The following is a 17056-nucleotide window of genomic DNA, read 5'->3' on the forward strand; positions in this document are numbered from 1 at the left end:
TTCTTTTTAAGAAAACGGGGGAGATTGATGCCTTAAAAGCATTTAGTTAGTGTAACTCATTAACTTCAAGGGGAGAAGTGTCTGTGTTTTGTTGGCAGGTTCAAAAAGGTCACCTGTCCATCTGACCAGACTGTGTGCCTCTGAACACATGAGATCCAGTGAACAGAGAAGTCATCACAAAGCCTTGGTACTCGACCTGGATCAGAAGTAGACCTGTCAGGACAAAGTTTTGTCTGAACACTACACAGGTAGTTTACCAACAGAAATTTTATGTTGTTATTATGGTGTTGTGTCTCTACCAATTTTTCAGGTATCCTTTGTTTTAAGATTTAGAAGGTTTTGAAGAACAACTTGAACATCAAAGCCCTCAGTCACCGATCATCTGCCAGCTGACATCACGGGAGCAGTGAACGTTCCAGGACTGAATCATGTTGGAGAAATGCTGTGGAAGATCTAAAAAAAGTGTAAAGACTCCATTTAACTGTATATAAAGCAAATTGTAGTTGTGTGTTTACCCTTTTAGCAAATTGCTTTCACGCTTAGACTACATATATACCAGAGCACGTGTGTTAAAGGTAGATAATAGATTAAGATAACAAGTTTAGCCTGTGTAGTAATTGTTATGTTAGGATAAAGTATAAGTATTCCCCCTTCAAGAGTCAGTGTAAGCATCTTTGAAAGTTCATTTAACGATTGAAGTTTTAGCTGTAAGTTTGCAAATATGTCATTTACATGGAACAAACTGATTATGGTAATTGTGTTGTGTATAGTCCCAACCAACTGTCTGCTAACTAACATCTAAAAGCGGCAGAACATATGGGTCACTGGCACATTGAACTGGCCAAAGGTCTATGTATTTGAGCCTAGCCACCCCTGGAGATCCTTTCGCACCTGTCTCGTAGGAGTCCCTGAATGGGATCCTCCAGCATTTAAAGGTTTAATTAGTAATGAGACTCAACTGAATCGATTGGCAATGTTGCAAGAGTGCAATTGCACTGTTGGCTTCACATTAAGACAACCTGAAGCCTGTTGGCAAGCAAAAATTACCAAAGTTCTCAATGTTACAACCCCCAGAAGAATTAGATTTGTTAAGTTCCACCAATACCACAGGTGGATGCATAATGTTTGAACCCCTGACAAAAAGTCATTCTAACAAAGTAATGTAGCCCTGAGCTGCAGTCAACCCTATAGCTGATCTCATTACTACCATTGAAAGTAAAGCCTTTGTTCGGGGTGCAATCTCACAAGACAATTATCAAAGCGATTACCTAGTTCCAATTTCCTAATCTGTGGGGATAGGGCATGGAATGGGATTCCTGCTAGTCCACATAGAAGACCCTGTTATCTTGGGAAACTTAATCTTTTTCCACCCAAGCTTACATCAATTGCTGAATATAGCTAGCAAAATGAAGAACATCGAACAGTCAAAGCGAAGCCTGAATGAATGAAAGTTTAGCCACCCTAAAAAGGCTCGCTTGCTGGACTAAGGAAGGATTGAACTTAACATCCACAAGGTTAAGTGAGCTTTCAGCCGATGTGAGTAGTGTATGTCATGCAGTATTATGAAATCGAGCTGCAATGGACCTTTTGCTCTTGGCACAGGGACGTGGTTGTGGGGAGATTGAAGGCATGTGCTGCTTGGATCTTACTGATCATTCAGCTTCCATCCATAAGAAACTGCAACAGCTACAGAATGGGTTACATGCCCTGAAAGAAGATAGTGACACCATTGGAAGTTGGTTCGCCAGCTGGGGCATCACCGGATGGTGGAGGTCTCTTGTGCTAGAAGGGGGACGGACTTTATTTATAATGTTAATTGAGATGACAGTCTAAGTTGTGTGTTATCTTATCCAAAGCCTGGTTTGTGCAAAAAGAGAAAGGGGGAATTGTTGATATATTTTATATATTAGTAAAGACCTGTCTGCACAAACCAGCCTTTGAAATACATCCTGATATTAAGGGCTAAAATCCTTGAAACTTGCCTGCAGAAGAGAGAGTAAAGCAAAACAATATCCTTGCCTGTAGGGGAAAATACGTAAACTGTGTGTCTTAGCCAATAGTAGCTTGCTTTGCCCGCAGACCCTGTAGAACCCTATAAAAGGTGTGTTAATAATAGAAATAAAGGGCATTCACAATTACTTCTGTGAAGACTGGTGAACAGCTCGGGGGTCCTTCAACAGAAAAGTCCCTCAAAGTTCCACAAACATCCCACAATATCTCCTCAATATCCAACAAAATTCCAGGAAAAATCCCACAAAATTCCCTAAATCTTCCCAAAGCACGACCAAATTCTAGAAAAATATCCCACCAAATCTCCACAAATTCCCACAAAATACATGAAAAATCCCTCAAGATCCCTAAATCGCCTCAATATCCCACAAAATTCCACAAAAATCCCACAAAACCTCCACAAGTTTCCACAAAATCTAAGAAAAATTCCTCAAAATTCTTCAAGTCTGTTCAGAACTCCACAGAATTCCAGAAAAATCCTACAGAATTCCTGGGAAGTGCCACAAAATTCCCTAAATGTTCTCAAAACCATACCAATTCACAGGAACATCCCACAAAATCTCCACCGATTCCCACAAAATCCCACAAAATTCCCTAAATCTTCTCAAAACACGACCAAATTCTAGAAAAATCCCACCAAATCTCCACAAATTCCCACAAAATACATGAAAAATCCCTCAAGATCCCTAAATCACCTCAATATCCCACACAATTCCACAAAAATCCCACAAAATCTCTACAGGTTTGGTTGAGTTTTCAGAAGATTTAGGGATTTTTGTGGGAATTTTGTCGGATGTTCTGGGAATTGGAGATTTTGTGGGGCATTCCTGTGAATTGGTAGGGTTTTGAAATGATATAGGGAATTTTGTGGGACTTCTCTGGAAATTTGTGGGGTTTTTCAAGAATTCTGTGGGATTCTGGGGAGACGAAGAATTTTGAGGAATTTTTCTTAGATTTTGTGGAAACTTGTGGAGGTTTTGTGTGATTTTTGTGGAATTTTGTGGGATATTGAGGCGATTTAGGGATCTTGAGGGATTTTTCATGTATTCTGTGAGAATTTGTGGAGATTTGGTGTGATTTTTTGGAATTTGGTAGAGTTTTAAGAAGATTTAGGCAATTTTGTGGGATTTCTCTGGAATTTTGTTGGATATTGAGGAGATTTTGTGGGATGTTTTTGGAACATGGGGGACTTTTCAGGAATTTTGTGGGATTCTGCAGAGAATTGAGAAATTATCACAAATTTATCATGTATTCTTTGGGAATTTGTGGAGATTCTGTGGGATTTTTGTGGAATTTGGTAGAGTTTTGGAATGATTTAGGTCATTTTGTGGGATGTTTCTGGAATTTGGTGGGGCTTTTCAAGAATTTTGTGGTATTTTGAAAAGATTTAGGGAATTGTGTGGTGTTTTCCTTGAATTTTGTGGGAAACTGTGGTGATTTTATGCGGTGTTTCTGGAATTTGGTCGAGTTTTCAGAAGATTCAGGGATTTTTGTGGGATTTTTGTGGGATGTTCTGGGAATTGGTGGAGATTTTGTGGGACATTCCTGTGAATTGGTAGGGTTTTGAAATGATATAGGGAATTTTGTGGGACATCTCTGGAATTTTGTGGGGATTTTTCTGGAATTGTGTGGGATTCTGAGGAGACTTGAAGAATTTTGAGGAATTTTTCTTAGATTTTGTGGAAACTTGTGGAGGTTTTGTGTGATTTTTGTGGAATTTTGTGGGATATTGAGGTGATTTAGGGATCTTGAGGGATTTTTCATGTATTTTGTGGGAATTTGTGGAGATTTGGTGGGATTTTTCTAGAATTTGGTTGTGTTTTGAGAAGATTTAGGGAATTTTATGGGATTTTGTGGGAATCGGTGGAGATTTTGTGGGATGTTCCTGTGAATTGGTATGGTTTTGAGAACATTTAGGGAATTTTGTGGCACTTCCCAGGAATTTTTTAGGATATTTCTGGAATTCTGTGGGATTCTGAACAGACTTGAAGAATTTTGAGGAATTTTTCTTAGATTTTGTGGAAACTTGTGGAGGTTTTGTGGGATTTTTGTGGAATTTTGTGGAATATTGAGGCGATTTAGGGATCTTGAGGAATTTTTCATGTATTTTGTGGGAATTTGTGGAGATTTGGTGGGATTTTTTCTAGAATTTGGTCGTGTTTTGAGAAGATTTAGGGAATTTTGTGGGATTTTGTGGGAATCGGTGGAGATTTTTTGACGCATTCTTATCATTTCATTGGTGATTGGGTTGACTGTCCAGATACCTTTTAGGGATGATCCATGGCTGTCGTCTTCCCAACTGGTTAATCTTCTTTCACAGTAAAGGTTTTAGATTTAAATGTTGCTTTCCAAATGGCACAAGTCTGCCGCCACTCACATTATGGTCCAAGCACAACTTCCTTTCCAGGGTTTTGTGTGGCTCAGAAGCCATCTATGTTTGTTGCTGAATTGATAAGAGCTTTTTAACAGTAAAATATTTTACCCAGCCACTACTTCCACCACTAAAAACCAACCAAACAAAAAGACTAGACATCTTGACTTGTTGTGTAGGTCATGATGTAGAAAATTGGTCAAAGATTATTTCTGGGGGGAAAAAAGGTGTTGTGCTGCTTATGGTAATTTAAAAAACTTACGGACTTCAGTGCTAAAAATTAGAATCTAGGCCTTTGAGGAGATTTATTTGTTCTTGCAATTATCCTTGTTTAATGGAGTTGACTAAGATATTTGAGATGTTTTTTCACTGTATTGCACCAAAGCACTTGAAATAAGCATCTGAAATGTAGTTTTTATGTCTGAACAGACCAGCCTTTTCAAATACTGGCTTCAAAATCCTGACCTGAAAGAATGTGCTTCAGACAAAACCAACAAAGATGAGCTTAACACTTGGATGCTAGGAAAAAAACCCTCAACTAAACAAATCTGTAATCACTTTTTTTAACATGAAATATAAAACTTGGTTGAAGATTCTGTTACTTAAAGTAGGTGATAGTGTTCAGTAGTGTGAATTCTGACCTTCAATTTTTCATGTCCTTTTCTCTTTTTTTCTGCTATGAAAACCCCTCTAAGTCACACATGTTCATTTGTTACATCATTGATACTTGTGGTACCTACTGCATTAGTTACTGCATACTAGAATATGATTTGTGGTTTATAGAATCTTTGCCCAGTCCTCAGGAGGTCTCCTGGCAGATCTCTTGTGCCCTCCTGCAAGTCATTTTTACTGTTCCTAGAAGCCCAGGAGAAATTCCACTTACACTGTTCTTAATTGGATTAATAGATGTTGATTAAAGAAGGAACAACCTAGATAAATTATATTGAGGAAAAATACAGTCTTGGAAGGATTCTTAAAGGTTGCATTGCATTCTGCTTAAGTTGATGGGGCAAGGTTAGATTTGATTTTCATTCAGGTGTTGACTCTGGTTCATGGAAGGGTCACCAGTCTAAATATCACATGGCCTGTCAGCAATGACTTCAGCTGTTGTGTACATTTGTCTTTGTTTATTCAACACTAAAATATCTAAATCCTCTGAGAAATTGAAAAATGTTATCACATGACTGAGTTTCTTGTCAAACTGAAACACAGAAAAGCATTTAAGATATATGGGTCTCAGGTTCTGACAGAGGAAGCGGTTTTAAACGATAATGCACATCCATGAAATAGGCAGCAGTGTATCATTAGGTTTAGAGTAGTTACTTAAGTCCTCTACAAATAAGATTGTTTTAAAAGGGAACATTAAATCTGAGCCACATCCTCTGTGGGAAGGTGCGTATGTATGTGTATATATATATATATATGGAAAATATAGGTGTGTATGTATGTATATATATATATATATATATATACACACACACACACACCTTCAAAGGAATATATATATCCTCCCTTTGAAAGAGAGTACCGTGAATTTAGGGCTCAAACTAGTCTCTAACAGTTGTGGTGGTTTTGTTTTACTGTTTGCTGGTTTGGTTTTTTGGGGGGGTTGTTTGTTTCTAAATGGTTATGTATTGTTGCAGGGTATTTTCCTAGGAATTTAAAGAACATGTGGATGTTCAGTTTGTACAAATAACCAGTGGTGGTTTGCAGTGACCCGTTTTGGAAATACATTGCATTTGGCATCTCCTAGCTTAGGGAAGACAAATGCATAGGAACTATTTCTGTAGTATTTATTCTGAAACATGTAATCAGCTTACGCAACCAAATTTGAACAAATGCTCAAGAAAAAGGAGTGATTATCTTACTTGTTATAAAACAAATTATACTATTTTAAGAACTTTAAGTCTGATTTCAAAGCAATGATATATAGTATAAGCCATAAACAAAAATAGGTTTATACCTGTAAATCCCTGAAGCATTAACACATAAACTTTTTAATTAACAAGAATTTTGTAGTTCTTGGCATATAAATAGAATTAAAATCTCCATGCAAATGCTCTTTATGTTGCCTTGCCTCCGTGTTAATACCATACCAGTAATCACACACGTGGAATGTAATGGTAATGTGAAGCTGAATAACACATACTGTGAAATGAAAGCAAGGGATGCTTCACTAATGCTGACTTTCGTGTGCATGGTATGAACATATGGTTTAGTGTGGAAGAGAATGAAATATCTGTTAGTGTTATGGTGGGATTTGTTTTCCATACTTAGGATAATCTACTGATCTCGCACTGGTTTTTTTATATCGCTAAAGGTTTGTAGAGAGAGAATCAAATCTGTGAAATCAGCCTATGTGAGCTTGTGATGCCAGTGACACAGCCATTTCATTGAGCTTGTTGCAGCTGCCACCAATCCTACTTATGAACAGAAATCTTTTGGAATCTTCACCTGATCATTTCACCTGATACCTGGTTTATGAAGGCTGAGATACTGTTGAATGTCTTGCCGTGCTAACTCTGAAAAAACTGTACCGTGTATAGTATATCATGTCTAAAAGTGAAATTAAAGCTCTTAGTGAAGATGCTATTTTAATTTTCAGGTTCGCTGGATGATGTACTGGATTGTGTGTGCTCTTTATATAGTTACTGAAACGATAACTGACCTAACAGTCTCTTGGTAAGACCCTGCTTTTTATGAACTGTAGAGGAAACTATATTTGTTTCTGATGTTTTTTGAGTTGTATTGATTTATTTTATATAAAGAAGTCATGTTAATTTAATAGCCCATTTTACAGGAAAAGATCTTGGTGCATAGATGAACAGCATCTGCTTTCAAATTTGCTATACACTGTTACTTGAAGTAGGGATTATAACATTTCTAGCTCCACTGTAGAAACTGAATACGAGAATGAAACTCTTATAAGGATGGCCTAGAATTTCTCTGTGTAAGAATATATAATGAAAAACAAGCATATTAACTGTTTTGATTGCTTAAATGACAGTCCTTAAATCCGTAACTCATTTAATTTTTGTCTGATGTAACTTCTTGTATTTGAAGAATCCTAAATGCTAATATAATTGTGGTTTTTTAATAGATCTCTTTATAAAGATTAGTTACTGTGCATTTTCTACTGCAGTTGTTGATTTTGTGCAACCTTTAATTTGTCTGTAGGTTTCCACTGTACTATGAATTGAAGACAGCTTTTGTTATCTGGCTCCTTTCCCCATATACTAGAGGGACAAGTTTAATCTACAGAAAATTCCTCCACCCACTGCTTTCTTCTAAAGAAAGGGTAATAAATAACTTCTCAGATTTCTAATGCCTAATATGGAAACAACATATGCTGAAATAAAAGCTGTTGCTAGATACAGTATAAGAGCAGAGTAGCTTGTTACTGTCTTGCCAGGCAGCATGAATTTGGACTAGCGGAAGCAAGTGCACATGATTGTCCATGTCTATGCTTTTGTTTAACTTGCCTGAGCAGACCAGGTCCTGCTTCCTATTAACATGAGAGTTTCGTGTGCCCTGCTCTACTTGATGCACTCTGAGGAGCCCAGTTAAGTGGAAGTGATACAGTTTAACTTTCTACTGCAAGCATGTGAATGTATGAACACAGCTTTACTAAAAGCTGTTAATGTTAACATTTTTTTCTAGCATAAATGAGGAATAACACTTCTCAGGATGATTGACATCAATGACTTTTTTTGGTTTGCAAACTGACAAGAGGAGAGACTTGTTTAAAGGGTAAACCAGTCTGCAGCAGTAAATACCCAAACATAAAAATAGCCAGAAGATGGTTTGCTTTAGTCAAAGTATGACAGGGACACAGCTCTGCTTAGCTCTTTTTCAGCATCCTGTTTGGATGAGGGGAAAGAGCAATTAGCAAAGGTCTGAAGACAAGCACTGAGAAACCTCACACTACAGAAAAGAGCATTCCTGAAGGTCAGTGCTAGGCTTGGCCTTTATTAGGTAAAGCAGGTAGTAAGATTGTCACTGATAGGAACAGAGCAAGTATCTTGACATTCTGAACGTTGTGCAATAAACAACTTGCAACTTTGTGAGCTAGAGGGATACTTCCCTGTACTCTCCAAACTATTGGGAAGTACCTTGAAGTCTTTATCTTCAACTCTAGGCATTTACCAGAGCTGGAGATAAATGTCGTAACTGTTTTGTCCTTGGTACTTAACTATTTCAAAGCTGTGGTTTTGGAAGTTCTTTGCAAGTTGACTCTACCTTTCTAGGGAGCTGACTGAGTTCTTCATGTAAGATGATGGTATTTCTTGAAATGCATGATATTTCTTGAAAAACTTCTGTCCAACAAGTTACGCTTACACTCTCTAAGGAACATTTTGCAACGTTTCTGAGCTGTACTGAAGTGATGTACTTTATCTTCTTGTTTGACCACATACAATAATTTTTTAAATGAGAGAGTTGTAATGAATAAAACACCTGTATACAAAGATATATCCCATTAAATATTTTCTTAAATATTTTTTCTGTCTTCCTTTACAGATGGGAAAATAATACTGTGGGGTAACTTTGCTCTCTTATGAACAGCCCTCTAAAATTTAAATACGTTTTTCTTTTAGGAGATTGATGAGTACATTGTCCAAGCCAAAGAAAGAGGCTATGAGACCATGGTGAATTTTGGAAGGCAGGGGTTGAATTTGGCAGCAACTGCTGCAGTGACAGCAGCTGTAAAGGTAAGTTTCTGCTTGCGTTAATTGCTTTTGAGCTTGATATCAAACAGTGTCATTGCACTGGGGATTTACCACTCTTATATAAAAAAGATAAATTCTGCAAGTGTATTGAAATCCTGGGACACAATTAAAGGCTTGCAGCCCTCTTCTCATAGTACATTTGTTGTTTTTTTTGTTTAAGATGGCTTGCAGTTATTTCTTGGATTATGAGGATCGGTTTACTCTAAATTCAAAAGTTACCATTCAGTTTTCTGTGCAGGCTTTTAACATAGATGTCCATTGTTTCTTTTCTGTCTGTGTTGTGCTTTCTTACTGATAAACAAACTTTTTAAAGGACTTCTGGCTTTTCTGCTGTTTTTCTCCAATCATCCTGAGGTAATGCCACATAATGAATTTAAGCATGAAGGACTACTACCATCGATAAAAATTATCTTGACACAATTAACCTGTTTGCAATTTGAGTGAATTATTAAATTATTATGCTAAGCATAAGCCTGCCTATTGGTGTTTAGAATACATTTGCTTTGCCATGGATTTGCCATTAAATTATGAAATAATCTGTCATTTTTTCTAGATTACCTTCCCGCAAAAATTCACTACCTTTAATATTTCAGAGGGCTCTGGGTCTAGAAAGACAAAATACAGGCTAATATGTAAGATTGTAACCAATTTGTGCACCACTGAAGGGAATATACTTCAGACCATGTGTATCCTACCTAATAGTAATTCAAACCAAAACACACACACAAACACGCACACACACAAAAAAAAGAAAAAAATAAAAAAATAAAAGGTATAGAGAGAAAAAGTTGTATGTCCAAGTGAAATCACAGGTTTAAGGCAATCATGATTAATTTCTTCCTGGGAATAAATGGAATCATTGTGCTCATAGTAACAGCACTGAAAACCTGAACACTGTCTGTAGATAACAGAAAACAACGAAGAGATCCCTGGCTGTCAAAGTCAAGTATGTACAGCTGTCATTAACTTAAATGTCTGGGCTTCTATGTGAACTTTCTGCATTATAAATAAAAGACATTCCTAAAAACTACACTTTTACATGCTACCTCAAAAAGCTTTGGAAAAGTAGTCATGTATATCTTGTTTGCTCATTTTCTCTGTTCTTAAAGATGCATGTGGGTGGTATAGCATTGTAACTTTTTGTTTTAAAATATGGTCATAATGAGCCTAAAATACTGAGAAAGTGATTGCATTTGATCACTGTGGGTTTCTTCTTCATTATTCAAATTCTTAATAATGCCTTAAGACATGAAATAATTTTGAATGCAATAGAATGCACCTCCAAAGGAATTAAAGTCTCCAGAGTGAAAATAGGTTATTTAAACAAGCCAAGGAAACCCAACAAACAAACACCCAAAGTGCTCTATGGGGAAATCAAGTTTAATTGCTAAATGCTAAAATTCAAGTTCTTTGCATTACAAATTTATTACAAGAAGCGCCTGTAAGAATTCCTATGATTGGTGTGTGTTCTTCATGTTTGGCTATGGTTGGATATTTCTTTGTTAACTTTTAGGGTGTAACTGAAGTACTGTAAAATAAATAACACCAATATCTCCTCAATTTTTTCTGAAATAATGAATAACTTTTTCTGAAATGTCTATGTTTAGACTTCATTGCTATTCAGCTGTGACTCGCTAGATGCCTGCTCTTTTTGTTAAAACTTGTTAAACACGCTCATGAATATTTGTACAGAATTAGTTCAGTGCAGATCAGATGCTTGGGAAAAAAAAACACCACAATACCAAGACCTAAAATAGGCATGATTTTTAAACAGATGAAGGAGAAGACTCACTGAAAAAAAATAAATAAAATCTTTATTTTGGCATGTTAAGCCTCTTATGTTTGTCATTCCAAAATGCTGAGCATGCCTGCTTCATGCAAGCAAATGGACACAATGCATGTGTTCTTGATTTTGTTCCCTGTTTTTCAAGAGTTAACTGCTGCCTCTAGCAGGTGAAATTATTATCCCTTCACCAAGAGCTAGTGGAGCATGCTATATGATTTCAGGAACTGAATTGAAGTAGTGGGATCAGGACACACTTTCATCACTATTCTTATTTTTTTATTTTTTTTTTAAATAGAGCACACATGCTTATTCTGACATGGCAGATCTCGAATTAGGAGAGGGGGAGAGGCTAAACATGTGCAAGATTAAACCTATGTCAAAAGACACTAAAGTGTCCAAGAAAACTGCTTATAGTGACTTTAGGAGGATGTTAAAAATGGCTTGGAAACTTGCTGAAATATTTTGAATATCAAATGTGGAAGAGAGTGATTTTCTTCAAGGGTTGTCAAAGGAATAGGGGATTACCATTAAAAGGCTTGCTGGCTCTGTTAGGGAGGTTGGAGCAGCCAGCCAGGTGAGTCTACTGAAATTTGACATAGATTTAAACCCTCTCCCCTATAGTTAAATTTAAATGTATTTGGCAAGAGTATTGACTTATAGCTTACATTCTCATACTGTATTTTTAGCTGGTACTAGTTAGCCACTGGTCATATAAAATGTAGTGTTTCAAAACCAACTAAATACATGAGCAAAATAGTGTTAAATAAGCATGTCAGAAAACAAATCTTTGTGAAATCCTGATTTCAGGAAATTTAGAGATGATAGTCTGTGCTGAATTTGTATATAAGGAAATTTTTATTAGTTAAGGAATCAAAAACAAGATACCTCAATAGCTCAGTTGTTTATGGATTTGGGGGAATTCTATTCACAGCGCTTAGGTTCCAGTGTTCTACATCTCATACTTGGATACATCTCATACTCCTCTGTTTTTCAGGTCTTCTGAGATGATGGTTACCGCTGTGTTTCAATTTCTGCCAACCCATGCATTCAGATTTCTTGAGCTACTAGTGAAATCTGGTGTCTTTATCATTATGAGCAGGGGGACTGCTAATTAAGCTGTGAAATACTCGGGGGGTATTTCACAGCTTATGGGGTTACACAAATAGTGTTAATTTGTAAAGTGTTATTGGTGATGATAATATGTTTTGAGGGCTGTGTTTTCTGAATGTGTTCTAGTCATCCTGAATCTGCTGCCCTTTTGCTAATTGAGTGTTATTCTCCTGGCCTTGCTCACACTTCCCCTTGTTCCCACTCAGGACATGGCAGAGGAAGGAGGTATCTTGCAGCCGGCTGTGGCACACAGCCAGTATCACTATGGGGAGCAGTACTGCTTTCATCTTCCTCCCTGCTGGGACAGCCTGTCATGCTGCAGAGGTCATTCACGGGACAGGAGTCCCTCTCCAGGTTGAGAGGGAACAGAAGTCATTCCCTGTCAGCTTGGATTGGATCAGGGAGAGAACAGCTGAGAATGTGGGTACTGCATGCTGTAGAGTCCATTGAGAACTCGTCCAAGGGAGGCAGGCAGCTTCTGTCAGTGATCCTGGCCAGTGGGGGGTGCAAGTCCAATTTAAAGAACAAAGAGTCCCTGAGGCAGACAAAGTGGTGTTTGTTTACTTCCCTGGGTTAAGCATACAGACTGTAAAAGCACATGCTCAATAACAGAATAGAAAATGGAATTTCATTTATGAGGGTCAGCTGATGAGACTGCATACTAATAACATACCAGAGGCTGAGTAGTCTTGAAAGGAGATCCTTAAATAGGCTTTATTTATTTTTAAAAATTGATTTAAAAACATATTATGACTTTAATTGGTCACATTGGTCACTGTTAATGAATGTGGACTCCAAAAAATGGTTAGTAAGTTTTAGGAAATGCTATTGAATAATGAAGAAAAATCATTCTCAAAGACTTGCATTTTCTTTAAGACAACACACAGACTTCACAGTTCATCCCTCTTCAGTGTTTGCATACATAGAAATTTTAGTGCTAAGTTGTGTAATTTTTTTTTTAATTTTTTTTTTTCTTCCCCTGGCATTGTAAATATATGTGTCTCAATCTTTTATGCTGTAATTTAGTCACCAGCCTCTGGCCTGAGTGCAACCTAATGTATACCTTCCTTACTGGCAGGAACTGTCAGTATAACAGGCCACCAGTGGTAACTGCTCTGCCATCTTCTCCTGAGCAGCATCTTGGAGTGTGTATATCTGGGGAGAGCTGGCAGCTTCTGCCATATCCATGGCATGGGAGTGGAAGCAGGAGGTCCTCTTCAGCTCCACCTACAACTGAATTTCAGTTTTTAGGGCAAACATGCTGCTTTCAAGCTGTAACTCTGACCTTTCAAACAAAATATCAAAGCTCTTAAAGCATTATTTTAAATGTGAATGTTACTCTCACATTTCCTGCAGTGGAGAACATTTAATCACACATTTCCTGCAGTAGGAAAGAATTTAGTATTTTTCAGCCAGACTTTTATCCTAAGCTGATAGTAATCCAGATCTTCACAGAACGCTTTGCTTCAGCAGAAAGCAATTAACAGCTGCTTTTGAGCATGGGGGTGGAAGAATCTTAAGTCTTACATGCAGTGTGAACACAGTGATATGTACACTCCCACAGAACACCTTGAATTTGTCCTTCAGTCTATGCAGTGGAGTTAAAGTAGATATCAATCTTGATTTGGCTAGACTGGATGTTCCCAGGGGTGGGATAGAGACTGGAGGCACTGTAGGGAGTATCTACATAGGGTTAGTATGTGTGATGGGGACTGTCCAGTTGTTGTGCATCTCCCATTCCTACTGTGACTCTCAGGCATGTGTACTGCATCATTACTTGTATATATATCCTTTCAAACTTCTCAATGTTTTCTGTGTGTAACTGTGTGTAACTTGAGTAAAACTTTCCATCTTGGCAAGTAGTTCTGAAACAAAGGGCCCATTTACCTCCTCTCTGAGGTGCCACAGGAGCTCCAGCTCAACCATGCAGTTTGGTTAAGGACATGATGTTATTTTATGGCACATCCTTGACTTTTTTTTTCCCTTTGAAAAACAAAATTCTATATCCAAAAGCTTCACTGGAAAATAGGGTTGAATGTTCCTAGCTTGGATCTAGTCCTTTATCTACAGTGGAATAAGAACTACAGGCTTGTAATGTGAATTCTTAGTATTTTAGTTGTTATGTTTAGTTGCTATACAATTTCCAAATGTCTTTTTGTAGTATATCACATGATGAATGAACTTCCTGGGCAACTAAACAAGTGTCTTTCTATACTTCTGCTGCTGGCCAAAACCAGCTTCTGTCACTATTTTAAGTAGACTCTTCACATTTGGTGAGTGGAATTGTGCTGAATTTGCATGGATTCTGCTGTGAACCAACTAGGCCCATTTTACATATTCACCAGCATTCAGTGACTGAGACTTAAGTCCTCTTCAAGCATTGGACATGGACTTATGAACAGTCTTTATGCTATAGCAGAGTAATGTATATACTGTAAGCTGTTACTTGTCAAAAGAAGCAGTTCCTTCTCCAGTCCTCTTCTCCATGTCCTAGCAGCTGATAAAGTATAACTGGTTCCTGATGTATTTTACTTGAAATGCTTTTCAGTGCAAGAAGTGGAGTAGTGGAAGGGCAGGATTTTTTCTGCCTTAGGAGGAACCTTAGGAGACCTGTCTTAAGCCATTTTGGGGAAATCAATTTGACTTCAGAATTTCTATAACCTTTAATACAGACACTGTACAGCATTCATAGTGCATTTTTAACTCAAAGGCAAGCTGTACTTAAGTTTTTGAGAACTGAGTAATCATACAAGTTTGTAGAAAGAGAGAGAAAAGTTAAGGCTCCTACTTCTCTCACAAGAAACCTTTTCTTTGTTGTTGTTTGGTGACAATGTATGAATGGTGGAGTAAGAATTATAATAGGTTTCTTGTGCTTAAATAGCACTCTGTTCACTATGTTAATTTTATATACTGTACTAATAGCTAATCATTAGAAAATTAAAATTAGGTTTCAGCCACTTTTCCCTCCTGCCCTTTGGTACCCAAGCAAACTCAAATAGCTTTCATTCAATTGTCTCTTCACTTTACATGGCTATTCTTAGCATGGAATAATTCAGTATGCTGGTCTACCAATGGCAAACAGTTGTTGTCATAAGTGCGGGAACAAACGGCTGTGGCCAGCAACACCAGAATTGCCTTCTGCTGGTGCTGTTGCAGAAAAAGTTGTATGGAATTGTACCCAGGTTTCTGCTCCTGCTAGCTAACATGCTGATCAAACAAAGAATTTTACTTAAAATCTTCATTTGTAAGAATGAAATTAACTATTTTAACACTTGCTTGAAGTGGAATTCATGCACAGGCTTGTTATCCTTTCCCTAAAATGGTTATTTTTTGCCTTATGCCAGAGAGGGAAGAATTAGGTGTTATTTTAACATGACTTTGAGTACTTTACTCGTGGTCATATTCTTTTAGTTGCTTGTGTAATAAATTAATCTTTAATGCTTTAGTAGTAACATCATCTAATGTAAGATGAAAGAGCTGCTGGATGACCTTTCTTTCCAACAGGGAAATTTCCATATGTTCCATACAGAAAAGAAGTGAAGACAATTGGAGAAGAAATACTTAATGTTCATATGTGATTAACTATTCTCCTGTGTAGCATTCGATTTTGCATTGGTATTATGTCAGTAAAGCTATACTAGTAAGAGAACTTGCTATCCTGTAGTCTAGGCTGGACCTCTTTGTAGTTTCAAGTTTCTGTCAACTGGAGCTCCTTTTGTAGTGCTGCTAGTTTCTCAGTTATTTGAATTAATGTTACAGAGTGTATTTTTAACATGTTTCTCCTTAACTTTATTCAGATTTGTGGAGGATAAAATATAAAATAGCAGAAGAAAATGTCGCCAGAGGTCGGGGATTACCGGAGCCACGGAAGACAAGCCTCATGCTATCATGGTCAGCAAGTATCAGTTTATTGAAATCTTATGCACAACTTATAATGCTTTTAATTAGCTTATACATATTGCAAAAACTCAGCTCATTATTGGTGTGCTACCATTGACGCATGTTGTTCTTTGTGGTTTGCCTTGCAGTTACCAGTTCTTTATCTTCAGCTTGCAGTTCTGCATATTTTGGCAGTTTCGACATCTTGTTATCTATGTAACTCTCTCTTCAGGGACATACTGACCCTGAGGCCTCATACTTTAACTAATCTTACAGTATCATGTCCTTTTTCTCTTAGCCATTCTTCTGTCAGGCTCTCAACAAGAAAACTATCTTCAACCATACTCTTTAAAATGCAGGTGTTACTGTCATGCTACCTTAAGCTACTATGTTTGAAGTGAACATTTCTGATGTGTGTTTCTTTTAAGCACTTGCCCTCACCCACGTCTTTATTTGCTCTGATTAAAGGAGTAAAGTGTCGCATTTGTAATTAAGCTGCTAGCTTGTGTAACTTTGTCATCTGCAAGCAATGTACAGTTAAGCATGGGTAAAAGTAATACCTTAATCAGATGTAAAGCAGCTGCATGTGTATGTTCAATGTATTTTGTTGTGCAGCAAGGAAGCATGGGCTTAAACATCTTAACCCAAGCTGAGCAGCAAAGTTAAACCTCTGCCTGGTTTCCAAAGATACTGTTGTTGTATTTCAGAGCCAAGGTGCAATAACCGAGAAACTGAGAAGTTTCAGTATGCATGATTTGACTACTATACAAGGAGATGAGTCTGTTGGACAGAGACCTTATCAGACATTGCCAGAAGCTAAAAAGAAAACCAGAGCCTCTGCAAGTGAATCTTCAGGCATGTATCTTTTCTTTTCCCTGCCTAAAAGAACAATTCACCCAAAGCAAAAGTGGAAGAGCAGAAATACATTTACCCCATTTCTAAATGGAAAAGGCCTCAAAGAACTCCAGTAGACTTAAACAGAGTACACTCAAAGTAAATTATGGCAGTTCAGTTCTTCCTGAATTACTTTCTTCTCCCATCCACTCCCAGTGTAATCACACTGTATTCATTACTCCTGTCATTGCCAATTGGCAACAAGAACTTATTACCAAAGTAAAACTTAATTGGAAGTCAAACGTTATATAATTAAGTAGTGTTTCTGTGACAAATGTA

General features: G+C 37.3%; 1 protein-coding gene across 1 annotated transcript; it reads left to right on the forward strand.

The window, feature by feature from the left end:
* The first annotated feature begins 225 nt into the window (after positions 1 to 225).
* LOC147647075 (receptor expression-enhancing protein 3-like) lies at positions 226 to 16854 on the forward strand. Its single transcript, XM_086872637.1, has 5 exons — positions 226 to 248; positions 6987 to 7063; positions 7559 to 7679; positions 8977 to 9090; positions 16591 to 16854. The coding sequence occupies exons 2-5, from the start codon at positions 6996 to 6998 to the stop codon at positions 16852 to 16854; spliced, it is 567 nt and encodes a 188-aa protein (XP_086728763.1). The 5' UTR covers positions 226 to 248; positions 6987 to 6995.
* The last annotated feature ends 202 nt before the right edge of the window (positions 16855 to 17056 follow it).

This window comes from Cyanistes caeruleus, unplaced genomic scaffold (genome assembly GCF_971803275.1).
Source record: "Cyanistes caeruleus unplaced genomic scaffold, bCyaCae1.hap1.1 HAP1_SCAFFOLD_67, whole genome shotgun sequence".
Lineage (NCBI taxonomy): Eukaryota > Metazoa > Chordata > Aves > Passeriformes > Paridae > Cyanistes > Cyanistes caeruleus.